We start from the raw sequence: 14091 nt of genomic DNA, 5'->3' as shown, positions 1-14091 counted from the left end.
GAGCTTTTGGCACTAAGATTTGGTCAAGATCAGAAGTGTATAGCTCCCCCAGTGAGGCACATATTATTTTCTCCCTCCTGGGGCTACAGGAACTTCAAGTGCACCTTCAGGTAGGAAGGGCAGCCTGGAGTCCTGAGAGATGTGATTCTTGGGGTGCTGCAGCGTGCTGAGGTGCCCTGAGATACTTTTGTAGGATGCTGCAAGACATGAAGAAACAAATTCAGGCTCAGGCTTGTGCCAGCTGCCCTGCCCCCACTGCCTGGCGTCTCTACAAGGAGGTTAGCACGGGATTGCATTAGTTCCTGAAATGAGGTGCTGCTCAGTAACAAAAGTTAGGGAGGCCTGCATCAAGTCCAGAAAGGTTGAGAACCACTGCCCTAGGGGTAAGCTTTGCATTCTAGCCTGCAGGCTGTTTTTCAGCCTTTTGTTTTGACACCAAACTTGGCTTCAGTACTCACTTGCTGAATACATTATGCTCCGCTTTTGATAACCTTGTAGGAGAATGTGCCTACTTTACTTTGTCCAGAAACTTGTATTATCATTTTACCCTGAGTAATTTCTTTTCTGGAGCTTGTTTCGATTTGTCTAAGGTAAAAAGCCTAATATAAATTCCAAGCAAAGCAGGATTTCTAAAATGGCCCAGATAAACCCTTAATTTGGTATTTTTATAGGTACTTTCTAGGAAAATTATATAACCAAACATGACAGCAATTCTCTATTTTTTTTCCCCTCGCATAAGAGCTTAAATTGGACCAGATTTATGTTAGCAACTATCAGTTAAGAATTCTGCTATTTTAAAATACTGCTGTCCATTCAGGGACACGCATCTTTTGATCAACTATAAATTGCTAATTAATCTAGGTTGCTCTCCGTGCAAATACAAGGTAACAAACAGCACAATCAGACAAACTTTTGCAATGCCGCTATCTAATATCTTTCTTTGTGTGACTGTTCTCACTGTTAGAAGGCAAACCAGACGTTTGTAAGTGTACTATTTTTAAATGTTTGTGTGTCTAGGTCACTTAAACCAATTTTTTCAAATCTGCATCCCAGATTCATTTCAAGAGTCCAAAGAGAAGATACTCACTACCTCTGAAAGCCAGGTATCCTGATTTAAACTGAAGCTTGGGTGGTTCATCATCTCTGGTGTGGTCACTTTTACTTCTTCCCAGCTGTCAGCTCAGCAGTGACCACAGGCCTAAATAATGTTGCTGCTTGTTTTAGTTTCTGTGCTCTGATTATTTGCATTGTCTTAGTGTGACCCATGACTCCTGTCTGTAGTGCCTTGCATTCCAAATTGGTCTCCCATCCAAGTACTAGCCCAGGTTGGACTTGTTTAGTTTCTAGGATCAGACAAGACTGAGACACTCAGTCTGGCATAGCTTCCCCTGCTTTTATTTTAGATATTTTATAAACCATTTTTTGCAGCTTTCCTTTAGTCACCCAGGGTGCCTGTACATGAGCTCTGAGGCTGCTCTGACATGGTGTAATTGCAGTGTGTCAGAGGAGACTCGATTAATCGCCACCATTTTGAAGCACAGGGATGCTGATACGCAAGATGCCACAGTGCTTTAATTAGAGCAGCTCCCAGAGCCACTCTAATTAAAGCACCCCCTCCCACCTCCAGAGCACGTGTAAAAGTGCCACCAGTTTTGAAATATTTGGATAGATGTTCCCAGGGGTTATTATTTTGCCTATTTTTACCTCTGCTTGATACATGTTGACTAGTAGTCATTACTTGTGGCCTTCTGTGTTAGGGGTGGGCAAAATATGGCCTGGGGGCCAGATCTACCCTGCTAACTGATTAGATGCATCCTGTAAGTAGGTGCCCACCAAGTGAATAAATAATGGCCCGTGGGTGGGTGGCAGCTCTGGCCGCTGCATTGTGCTGGGTGGCCAGGCCTGCCACCCATGTTCCATAGTTTCTAGAGTCGGAAGGTACCTGAACAGGTCATCAAGTCCGACCCCCTGCCCTGGGCAGGATCGAGTGCTGAGATCATAGTAAACCAGCCAGATACCTATCTAGCCGCCTCTTGAAGACCCCCAAGGTAGGGGGGAGCACCACCTCCCTTGGAAGCCCATTCCAGAGCCTGACAGCCCTAACCGTAAAGTAATGCCTCCTGATATCAAGCCTGAACCTGCTCTCAATCAATTTGTGGCCATTATTCCTTGTTATCCCAGGTGGTGCCTGGGAGAACAGAGCCCTCACCTATTTTCCTCTGGTCTCCCCTGGTGAGTTTATAGACAGGCACCAGATCCCCTCTCAGCCTTCTCTTGTGGAGGCTGAATAGATTCAGGCCCTTTAGTCTATCTTCATAGTGCCTGGCCTCCTGCCCCCTGACCATGCGAGTGGCCCTCCTCTGGACCCTCTCAATGCTAGCCACATCCCTTTTGAAGTGCGGCACCCAGAACTGGACACAGTACTCCAACTGTGGCCTGACCAGCACTGCATAAAGGGTAAGGATCACCTCCCTGGACCTGCTTGTGATGCATCTGTAGATGCATCACAAGGTGCAGTTAGCCTTACTGAATGCTTCCTCGCATTGGCAGCTGATGTCTATTCTGGAGTCAGCAATGACTCCAAGATCCCTTTTAGCCTCTGTGTTGTTGAGAAGGGCGTTCTCCAGCCTATAGGTATGTTGCAGGTTCCTTCTTCCTAGATGCAGCGCCTTGCACTTGTCTGTGTTGAATTCCATTCCATTCTCATCCGCTCACCTCTGTAACCTGTCTAGATCTAGTTGGATTCTGTCCCTCCCCTCCAGTGTGCCCACTTCGCCCCACATCTTTGTGTTACCAGCGAATTTGCACAGTGTGCTTTTCATGCCCATCTCCAAGTCACTGATAAAGGTGTTGAATAACACAGGCCCGAGGACCGAGCCCTGGGGAACTCCACTGCCCACATCCCTCCAGGTCGAAAAAGACCCGTCCACTGCCACTCTCTGGGTTTGGCCATTGAGCCAATTTGTCACCCATCTGACTGTGTAGGCATCAATGCTGCAGTCGCCTAGGTTTTTTTTATGAGAATGGGGTGAGAAGCAGTGTCAAAGGCCTTCTTGAAGTCCAGGTAGATAACATTCACCTCAGTGCCCTCATCCAAGGACTTTGGCCTGATTGTAAAAGGAAACAAGGTTAGTCAGGCAGGATCTGCCAGCAGTGAACCTGTGTTGGTTGCCCCTGAGCGTTACCTCCTGTGCTGGGCCCCCGCAGATGTGTTCCTTGATAATTTTCTCAAAGGTCTTCCCAAGGACTGAGGTGGTACTAACTGGCCTATAGTTACCCGGGTCCTCCTTTCTCCCTTCCTTGTAAATGGGGACCACATTGGCCCTTTTCCAGTCCTCTGGGACTGGCCAGAGCACCACGAGCGCTCATACAGCCGTGCCAGGGGCCCTGCTATGACCTCTGCCAATTTCCTCAGTACCCTCGGATGAAGAGCACCTGGACCTGCTGATTTAAATACATCCTACCCCTCCATGAGTTCCCTGACTAAATCGTCCTTGACCCTAGGCATGGCGTTGTGTCCCCTGAGCCTGTCTGTAATCCTAGTGGGGTAGTTGTCCTGGTCCCTGCTCAGAAATATGGAGGCAGAGAACTTGTTGAAGAGATCAGCTTTTTCCTTTACTGCAATCACCAGATTGCCAAGCCTGTCCTGTAGGGGCTCCACCTTGGTGGTTGGTGGTTTCTTCTTAGTCCCTATGTATTTGAAAAAGGACTTTTTGTTATCCTTAATTCTGGTCACCAGCCCTAGTTCTGTCTCTGCCTTGGCAGAACTAGAGCTAGCGACCAGAATTAAGGATAACAAATGGTTATACAAATCAACTGTTATACAATATATACTGTTATAATTATACAATATAACTATAAATATAACTGTCCCATTCTGCCTTTCTGACCTATGCTTCTTCCCCACTAGTTCTGCTGAGCATTTGGGAGAGTTGCTTGCTGGCAGTCCTAAAGAAGAGTAGGAGAAGCTAGTTAGTGCTAGTTGATTCAAAGCCATAAATGCTTGGTCTCCTGATACTTAGAGTGCTAAAGAGGACATCAGCTCAAGTGCCTTATGTACCAACACCTGTTGATGATGACTATGTGAAACAAGTATTAAATATCCATCCATACCCCTGGTGTTATTTCCTCTGTGAGAGGGCAAGTGTATTTGGCAGAGATTTCATATAAAAAATACTGCTAACATGGTTTTGGCAAGAATTTTCATAACCTCAGTGGTGTTGACTGCTGCATTCAATGAATGTTTTATAGGTAACTCTTTGATTTTTTTTTTTTAATTACTATGCTGTGTATTTTATGGGCAAGCATGGAAACTGCACATGTAGATAATTAAATAGAGAAGGCAGAAATAACAATGCATTTGACACCCTCCCCCCCCCCCCCCCCAAAAATGTAACTGACCACTTTCCATTAAAATGTAAGTGTTACTGAGGGTTTGAATGATTCTTAACCTTTGTCCAAAGTTACCATTTGGTGTGGGTTGTGAGTGTTGCATTTTCCTGGCCCTAACTAAATTCAGCCTAAACACTGAAATTAAGATTTGGCTTTCATTTAAAAACTAATTTTGAAAGCCTTCATGTAGCATGAATATATGTAGCTGTGTTTTACTACCTTGGAATCTATAAATTGAAATTTTGGTTATAGTGACCTGTAATAAAGCACTCCTCTTACACCAGCAGTGAGGATGTTTAATCTTGTCTGGACAGTAAGCATATTTTCCCTGGCAGCACTGCCCTCAAGTAAACTATAGCACTCTGGAAAGGTTGTCTCCCAAACAAGAAGCTGTGTGACTACCTCTGTGCTGCACTTCGGACAGGTTGATTAGCACTGCTGGATGACTTAAACAGAACAAGCCTCTAACCATGTTTGCAGTTTTGATTCTAGAGATTCTCAACCAGGAGGCCACAACAGGGCTTCACAAAACGTTAGCCTTGTTAGGTTTGCAGGCATGACTGACTCTCAAAATAAACCCAGAGATGTCAAATAGAAATCCATAGTTGTGGTTTTTTTGAGTTCTTTGCAACAGAAAAAGCTTTATTATGTTTCTGTTGTCAAAAAATGAGTGAAAACTAAGAGTTATCAATTTGACAATGAATGCCTCAAGCCTGGAAAGGTTGAGAATCACTGTTCTAGAGCAACACAGCATCCTTGTACGGTAAACTTACTGTACAGCTGTAGTCTTCATTTTTTTTTTAAAGAGTTTCATCATGCAACATCCACCTGAAATTCTTACAAAGAAATTAATGGCTGTTATAGTCAACTAGTTTGCATATCTATCTGTGGGTTTTTAGTTCCTAGGATGCCTTGAACAGCTACTTTTATAGTGCCCAAAAATAATATACTGTTACATGAAAATGCATACTAAGTTTCCTTTTTTGCTTTTGTCTTGCACTAGTGGCCAGTTGGAAGCTCCACATTACAGATATAAAACCAGAAAGTAACCGTATAGCAATTTGGAGACATGCTCATTTACACAGTTGCAGCAGACAATTATGCTGTCAAAAAAGTTATGCTTTAACTAAAAGGCTCCCATTGTTCTGCCCTTCCCTTACATGTGCTGTTTCAATGTATTAAGTCCCTGAAGACGTGTTTTCTTTTTTTTTTGCAAAGTTATGTGTTTTGAATCATAAGTACATGTTAAATGCATACATGGCTGCTGAAGTTCCTTGTTGACTACACTGTATCCTCCCCTTGATGCACAATATCTTAATAGCAGAGGGTATTATCTTCATCTTGTCAGGATATGCAAATGAATAGAAGAAGCAAGTTTGTCTGAATCATTATGATAGTCTAGGTCCACTGCTTTAAATTTGAAGTCTGCAATACAGATTAATTTGTCTTATAGGATGCAAGTACAAGGCACTTGTGGAATTTTGGTAGGAGCCAAGTCTTGCAAATAACCATGTCTTAACATCTAAGAGTCAGTGGAAGGCAGTGGGACTCGCTTTTTATTTAAATGGACTGCATTTGCACCTGACACTCCTAGTGTGTTGCGTGCGTTTAAACATTTTGAATGTTTTTTAAGGGATTGGCACTAGTGAAGTGTTCCTTTCCTCAGTGCCCCGGCTTCCAACTCCTAACTCTCTGCAATTTCCTTTTAACAGAGTTCTCAAGTTCTGTTTTCTCTCTGACTTACTACTGTTACTGCTGTATTTTGTTCAAGCACATAGAGGCTTCCGTAAGCATAATATCCATTCTATTGTGTTTTCTAGTTAGTTCTAAAAATGTTAATAATCTGAAGTTCTGTGCTGGTGAGTGTTAATTACCTGCTTTCATGTTTGCTCTTGCATTTGTCTGGGTTTAAGTAAATTGCTTTTTCTTTCTCCCTCCCCAAACAGATTGGCCAAGAGGCATAATGAGCGTCAAAGCCTTCAAGCTGGTCCCTGCTGTTGAAAGGGAAATGCTAATGGGAGATAAAGTTCGAATCAACATTGAGTGCATTGAGTGTTGTGGGAAAAACCTCTACATTGGAACTAATGATTGTTTTATCTATCACTTTCTACTGGAAGAAAATATATCATCAACTGGAAAGATCACTTTTGCTGCCACCAAACAACTGTACAAACACCTGGGCTTCAAGAAAGCTGTGAATGAGCTAAAGGCAGCATCAGCACTCAACAGACTTTTGGTGCTGTGTGACAACACTATGACACTAGTTCACATGATGAACTTGGAGCCTGTCCCCTCTGGAGCTAGAATCAAGGGAGCTGTGACATTCACATTAAACGAGAACCCTGTGAGTGGGGACCCTTTTTGTGTAGAAGTTTGCATTATTTCAGTGAAACGGCGGACCATCCAGATATTCATGGTGTACGAGGATAGAGTCCAGATAGTGAAAGAAGTGCTCACACCAGAGCAACCCTGTGCTGTGGCTATAGATGGTCATTACTTATGCCTTGCTCTCACCACACAATATATCATATTGAATTATAATACTGGCAACTTCCAGGACCTGTTCCCTTACTGCAGTGATGAGAAACGGCCAATTGTTAAAAGGATAGGCAGACAGGAGTTTCTGCTGGCTGGACCTGGAGGGTTAGGTGAGACTCACATTTTTGTAACTTTAAGTTCTGCCTTAAGTTCAGTTTTCTAGGTTCAGATACCCCCAGTAACTCATGCCATTATACAGCTTCCTCCTAGGTTATATTAGGGATATGAAGATTGGAGGGTAAGTAGTAAATCACTAGAACATTGCACAGAGGTTAGTGGGTTGTGGTTTGGGGTGATTGTTTTTGTGTTTTGTTTTTTTGTTTGTTTTTTAGTTTTGCTAACTTAAAAAAATTACCTCATGTTCTTTAAAATGTTAAACTCTTTGTAGGCAACCTTCAGTTTAGGATTTCTACAGAATGGGATAAATTTTTGTCTTGCAGTCCAGAACAAAAATTAAAAAGAAGGAAAAAGTAATATTTTGAAGGCTGTTGGCCTGCAGTTCCAACTATAGTGCTTGTCTGAACCCAGTTTGAGGAGGCCAAGTTCTGTTCTGACTTGCTGTGTGACTAGGCGAATTGTGCTAGGTTTGTGCCTAAATTTTTCCATTTCTTCTTATCCACTTTTGTAAACCACACTAAATGCTGACTGGAAGTGTTCCTTGAGGTCATGTGAAAACTTGCATTCTGCTTCAGTTTCTTGTAAATATTTCAGGATGGCAGCTGATACCTCTTCTGGATTCTTTTCTCCTATCTCCCATAGTAATATTTTTAGATTTGCTCCTTAAAAGACATTGGGAATAATCTAATTTTTCTATAAAATAAAGTACAACTTGGGGCATTTCTCCCACTAATTATGAAAAGAAAACTAAATCACAAAGGCTTCTATGTTCCTCTCCCAGAGAGAGCTAATTTCTGTAAAAGTCCACTTGTACTAAGTAAGAAGAGGTCTTGCGGTATGCTCTTCCAGTAGACTTTCAGACTTGAGTCTTCTCTGGCAAGCACGTTCTAGAACTGATGGCCTATGCCAAAACATGTCACTACAAGTCTTTTTCTGGATCTCTAATGAGCCACCTTGAATACCAGCAGGAACTATGGTGTATAGTAATATATGCAGGCACAGTCAAATATCTGAACCTGAGCTCACTTGGGGCTTTTTGCATTGCATCCAAACTACATTAAGGGATGCATTTGCTTCATATCGATGGCTGCTTACAGACATAAAAATCCCCCTAAAAACAGCGTTTTAAACTCTGCACACCCCCACACTGAGCCCCGTGCATGCCCAGAAGAGGCAGTGCATTAGTTAGACCTGGCTTGCCCAATGTCTTTATAGAGTGAGTGCTTTAGTGGTGCTTTTTTTGTGCTTTTTATCTAATAGTTGATTCAATCAGTTTTGGGTAGAAGCGCCCAAAAGCCCCACTGAAGCTTCCAAACTATACAGATGCTGTGGAGCTGGGTTGAACTAATGCGCTGCTTATTCTGGGAAAGCGTGGGGTTTTGTTTGTGTTTGTTGGTTTGTTGGGTTTTTTCCACGTCTGTCAGGAGCCAATATTTATGGGTCTCTTGGGATTCCAGTTGTTTTTCCTATCATTGAACTTACTGGATATGTTAATCGCATGCACAAATTATGAAGTGTGGACAGATCATTGATTTACCCTGGAAGAAGTGAAGTGATGCATTGGTCTAGAGCTCTGCTTTACCATTTGTGGAATGTACCTTTGTTCCAGTTGTCTTGGAACAGCTGCATTAACCTGCTAGATTTCTTTTTTTCCATACAGGATCTATTCTTATCCATCAAAATTTTATTATAACTATTTCTCTTAACGTAGACCTTCATTTAAATGTCATGATCTCATATGAAAATCACAATGACATTTCTGTTTTCTGTACTTTGTTTTTAATCAGCCTGGTTTTGACATACCCAGAGTAACTCTCTCCAAAGAAAGTAATTTCAAACTCATGCATGATCCTTTCCTTTAAACTAAAGGTAAATAATGAAGAAAACTCCACCAATTTTTTTTTTTTAATTTCAATTACTTCATATTGCAGTGTTCCCTGTTTTTAATATGCTTTGGTTTTCTTCCTTTTGAACTTGCTAAATACTATCACTCTTAATCTATCCTTGTGAAACTTCTGGTGAGAGTGATAGGTTAAGCTTTCTGCATACCTCATCCAACATGACCCATAAGGCCAGATCTGAATTTGGAATGTATGTAGAAGTGGTTAAAATGTTTTAAGACCCATTAAGGGTGGACTTTAATACGTTTTTGTAAGCACATTTTGCATACAATCTGGCATTTTAAGTGTCATTTACTCCATTACAGGTTAAAATAAGTTCAGTAGCTGATTTCTAAATTATTTGGTCTAAATTTTAATCTTGTTTTGTTTTTGATACTTAGTCATTTTCCTAAAAAGAAGTTGATTGTCATTTTCCTAAAAAGAAGTTGATTGTTACTGGCTGGTGGCCATTGATATGTTGAACTGTAACTAAATATAGCATTTTATTATATGTGGTATTTGTTAACTAGAATACAAAATATAAATGGAAGAAAATACACACTTATTTGTTAAATTTTACGTTTGGAACGACAAGTGGTATTTTTTGGATTAGTTTTCTGTAACTTTGTCAATTTGCTTTTATATAGATTTTGATATTCAACTAAACCATAGAAAAACAAATTAGTTTTAATTTATTCAAAATGATGCTGGATACACAAGGGAGAAATGTTATTGAAACAAGTTTTGGGGGTTTGGTTGTAGTCGTGTTGGTCTAAGGACATAGGCAGGCAAGGTTCTTTGGGTAGATGTGATATCTTTTTAGACCAACTGACTAGTTGTAAGGAAGTTCTTGGCAAGCTTTCAGGTGCAGTCACCCTTCTTCAGGCATAGGGAGTCTCTGCTGGTCTGAGACTTCAAGGAATGAGAGAAGCTAAAAGTGTGTGGTAGGATGTCAGTGAGAATGTAAATAGGTAGAGATAAGCAAGACAAAAGGAAACTGGTAACAGGTGCTTAGCCAGGGACTTCCCCAAACTTGGTGGCCTGACTGAGAGCCTTCAGCAACAAATGTACTGCAGGGATATTTGTTTTTAAGTTATTAAGTTTTAGCCTTGATTATAGTTTGTGGTTATCTTAAATTTTATGATGTATTTTTATTTAATGGCTTTATAAAGTATGCTAGTAGTGCAAGGTAGCCACATCATTTGAACACCAGTGTTGTCAGGGCTGACCTGGACAAAGAAGATGGTGCTGGTGAGGCTTGTAACTTTTCTTTTTAATGGCTGTCATTAGCATCCATGCTTACTGGACAGAAAGTTAGGAAGGTTATGTAGTTCATTTCCTTACAACTGCAGATATTGTTGACTACTTTTAGCTATAACTGATACAGCAGTTTCCTTCATCTTCTCCTCCCCTCTCTTTCCCCTGTCCATAATTTGGAATACTTTTAACACTGTCAGCTTTCTATAACAGCCAACATTTCACAACACATTTTTCATGTCACTTCATTCAAAAACAAGTTGGTTGGGATTAAAAATGGGATTTAAATCAAGCATTGATTTTTAGTTTAAAAAATGATGCAGTTAGGTAGTGGCTAACACTTGTTACAGTCAGGTTCCCATTTAGTTTTTCACATAGAACTGATTAGGTTCCCCAACTTAATTTTAGCAGTCAGAGGCCCATATTGCAAAAACCTATCCCCATTATTAGTAAGTAGCAACTTTAGGTGAGGTGGGAGACTGGGAATACCCTTCTATTAGGTCAGGGCTGGGGAGCAGAGGTAGAGCTCGGCTTGAGAAAATACTCTCAAGTTCTTAGCCATGCTCTCCCTGCTCCAGAGGTATAGCCTAATCATTTGCTAGCGCACTTGCGAACGAGCACCCAAGTGGCAAAAAACCCATGTGCCAGTCAACTTACTTTAAGCCTTCTTTAGGCCCGGAGAAAAGCAGGTAAATAGAAAGTTTTAGATATACCTAAAATATACTTGGTGAGGGTTTTACTGCTAAATACAGTGAGTTGGGGCTGTATTTACTACCTCTTCTTATTAAAAACAGGATGTAGGCACCGCAAGTAAATTTGTCAGGATTCTGAGTAACTGATACTGTAGTACAACATGGATACTGCAATTATTATTTTCAATCTTTAGCTAAAACCAAGGCACATGCTTAAGTTGGACACACATTTGGTACAAATTAATATTCGAAAGATATTATTCATAATAGTAATATAAATATTGGCAAAGTTTATAAAAAGAAATAAAGCTTTCTTTATCTGAAGAACTCAGTGAATAGCACACTTGTTTTAAACACTTATGGTCATTGCAGACAACATTTTAATGGACTGCTGATACATTGATTATTTTAGCACTTTAAAACTATGTAAAATAATGTAGGGCTTTACATGCAGTCAGAATACTTTCTTTAAGCAGACTGTGTATATATTTCAATTTAGAAGGGCAAAATAAATTATGTTGCATAAAAAAAAATCTCATCGCCTGTTTACAAAAAAAATTAAGGCTTAAGTTACAACCCCTGAGAGTACGAATTGGGAATTGTTTTGGAATGGAGACCTCAGGAAGGTGGGAGTGGGAAGCATAACTCCAAAACTCCAGAGGTGTGATCAATGGCAAATAGATCCAGAAAAAGTGATTTGTCAGTAATTTTTACTTTGGGGAGGTACTGGGTATGGGATGAATCTGAGACGGGTAATCTACCAGAGAAAAATAATCACAAAAGTAAGTGGAAAGATCATACTAAAATAGCAATTCCTTGGAGACCGCTTGTTTTACATCTTGAATTTGTGAATTAAGTGTTGTTAATGTCTGTACATTTCCTGGTTTCCTCTTTGGCAGTATCATTTGCAAGAGCATCTGTGTTACTTCTAGGTCATTTTTTAAATTACTGTAAACACATTTTGCGGAAAATAGCTCTCCCTAAAGCACTGGGTATTTCATTCTGTGGCAGTTTATTGAGGACCTATAGGTAAATATGTTCCTATAGCCAGAAATGTTTTGAAGGCATTTGAGATGTTAAAGGCAGGAGAGAAGCCAAACAGAAATGGGAGTGATATCAGGCCACAGTGGTGGTGTTGCTGCCAGAGTAAGGTCAGGATGGATTGACTTGGGGTTCTGCTTGGTTTGGTGGTTTGCGGGACAAAGAAAACAAAAGCTTATGCATTCAGTCGATGCTGATTGGGTGCAGGGAGATGAGAAGAGGATTTTTTTTTAACTACCTTCCTAATCAAGCTATAGAGATTGTGTTCTATAATAGAAGAACATTGTTTTGTTTTTTTTACTTTTATTTATTAAATACATTTATTTATTTTTATTTATTTAAAGTTTTGCATAGTTTCATCCTTCAGTGATTATCTTTGGTTCATAATACATGTTATGGTGCTTAACTCTTTAGAGTCTGGGAGAGCTGTTATCTTTCAGTGGCCCAAGCTTTCAGACTTGTTTTTTCTTTCTTGACAGGTATGTTTGCAACTGTAGATGGCATTTCCCAGCGTGCACCTGTGCACTGGTCAGAGAATGTGATTGGAGCAGCCCTGTGTTTTCCTTATGTAGTTGCTTTAGATGATGAGTTTATTACTGTGCATAGTATGCTGGACCAGCAGCAAAAACAAACTCTACCTTTCAAGGAAGGCCACATTCTGCAAGACTTTGAAGGTATCAGTAGACTTCTAATATAATGATATAGAAAATATTAAGTGTGCTAGAATGTTACAAAAGAACATTAACTGGCTCTAGAATCTGTTTTCAAGCTTACAGTTCATATGTTGGAGGAGTATGGCATTGTAAGGCCATATGGTGCTTGTTTGGTAGTCTTTCTGATTTACTTTGCCATCACAAATTAAATTAATTATCTTCCATTAACCTAGAATTGACATGTACATCTGTACAATCATGCTTAGTTGCAATGTTAGGGTACACCAGCTTGTTGCCAGTTCAGATGCACAAGCTTTGTTCATGCTTACTGTGATAATAAATCAAACTTAGTAGAAGACCTCTTTACTAACAGGAAGCTTTCCATGGCTGCAGGGCACTTTTTGGTGCTGAGTATTTGTAGCCCTTGCATCATGGTTTGCTTTGAGATTCATTATAGAATCTGTAATAGAAGCTGTACTGTGCCTGCGAGAAATGAATGCAAACAAACAACCCTCTTCCTCCCACCCACCTCCAAAAAAAAAAAACTTGTTGATTTGATTGATTCTTTTTTTAACTCTACAAATTGTAGGGCAAACTGCATAGACTTTATATTTGACTTAAAAGAATGTAGTACCTGCAAAGATGAGTTTCTGAACATGAAGACCAGAACAGTTTGGTTTTCAGTGTAGTGTATTTGACACTCCGGAGAACTTGTACTATGCTAAAGTCATATCTGTTGCACAAAATGTAAAATTATCACTCTTTCTTGTTCTCTCTACTCCAGGAAAGGTAATTGTAGCTACTGATAAAGGGGTATACATCTTGGTTCCATTCCCTTTGGAGAGACAGATTCAGGATCTCCTAGCCAGCCACAGAGTAGAAGAAGCTCTTGTCTTAGCAAAGGGGGCCCGAAGGAACATTCCAAAAGAGAAATTTCAGGTATGTCCTTTTCAGAAACCTATGTGGAAGCTGATCCATTGGTAAGCAAGTAACTGAAGGGGAAAAGCTCACTAGGGAAATCCCCCTCCTTAGGCTTAAAAATATAGATTTGATTTAGTATTCCTGAACTGACTCATCATTGGAAGTGATAATGGGTTTGTAATAGTGCTGTGTGGCTCATGTTATGCAACGTGGATATTAACCGTAGCACCTGTAGTCAGTTGGTAAACAGGTGGGTTCTGCTTTACTTGTGTAAACAGAGAGGTCCATCCATTTTTTTTCTTTATTTTTATTTGCAAGCATGGTATTCATTGCTTATTTTCATATTTGGAATTTTTTTTCAGCTTTGTGCTAAGCACTACATAGGCAAGTGATATAAAGTTAGTTACTTTTTGAAAACGAGTTGTAGAATAAAATTAACCGGGTGTGGGCTAGGGCAGCAAAAAATGGGTAGGATATTTTTTTAAATAGTATAAAGATTGCAAATCTTGTGCAGCATTTTTAAAGCCAGAAAAAGGCGTGTTTTGTAGGTTTTGGAGGGGGGGTTACATTTTTTGTAGTTTAGTTTGATATCCTTTATAT

At 40.2% G+C, this 14091-nt stretch overlaps 1 protein-coding gene across 2 annotated transcripts in view; it reads left to right on the top strand.

Moving 5' to 3' along the window:
- The first annotated feature begins 1082 nt into the window (after positions 1 to 1082).
- The window catches only part of TGFBRAP1 (transforming growth factor beta receptor associated protein 1), a 39884-nt gene continuing 26875 nt past the window's right edge, over positions 1083 to 14091 (top strand). The window contains exons 1-4 of one of the 2 annotated variants that reach the window (XM_025210520.1): positions 1083 to 1103; positions 6339 to 7040; positions 12397 to 12591; positions 13355 to 13509. In XM_025210520.1, the coding sequence (XP_025066305.1) occupies positions 6356 to 7040; positions 12397 to 12591; positions 13355 to 13509 (1035 nt within the window). In that variant the 5' untranslated portion in view covers positions 1083 to 1103; positions 6339 to 6355. Of the gene's footprint in view, positions 1104 to 6156; positions 6179 to 6338; positions 7041 to 12396; positions 12592 to 13354; positions 13510 to 14091 lie in introns of those variants that run through there. The other variant, XM_006029059.3, reaches the window with a different exon arrangement.

The sequence above is a fragment of the Alligator sinensis genome, unplaced genomic scaffold, assembly GCF_000455745.1.
Source record: "Alligator sinensis unplaced genomic scaffold, ASM45574v1 scaffold335_1, whole genome shotgun sequence".
In the NCBI taxonomy this organism is placed as follows: domain Eukaryota; kingdom Metazoa; phylum Chordata; order Crocodylia; family Alligatoridae; genus Alligator; species Alligator sinensis.
This window is presented reverse-complemented; position numbering and strand designations above follow the sequence as displayed.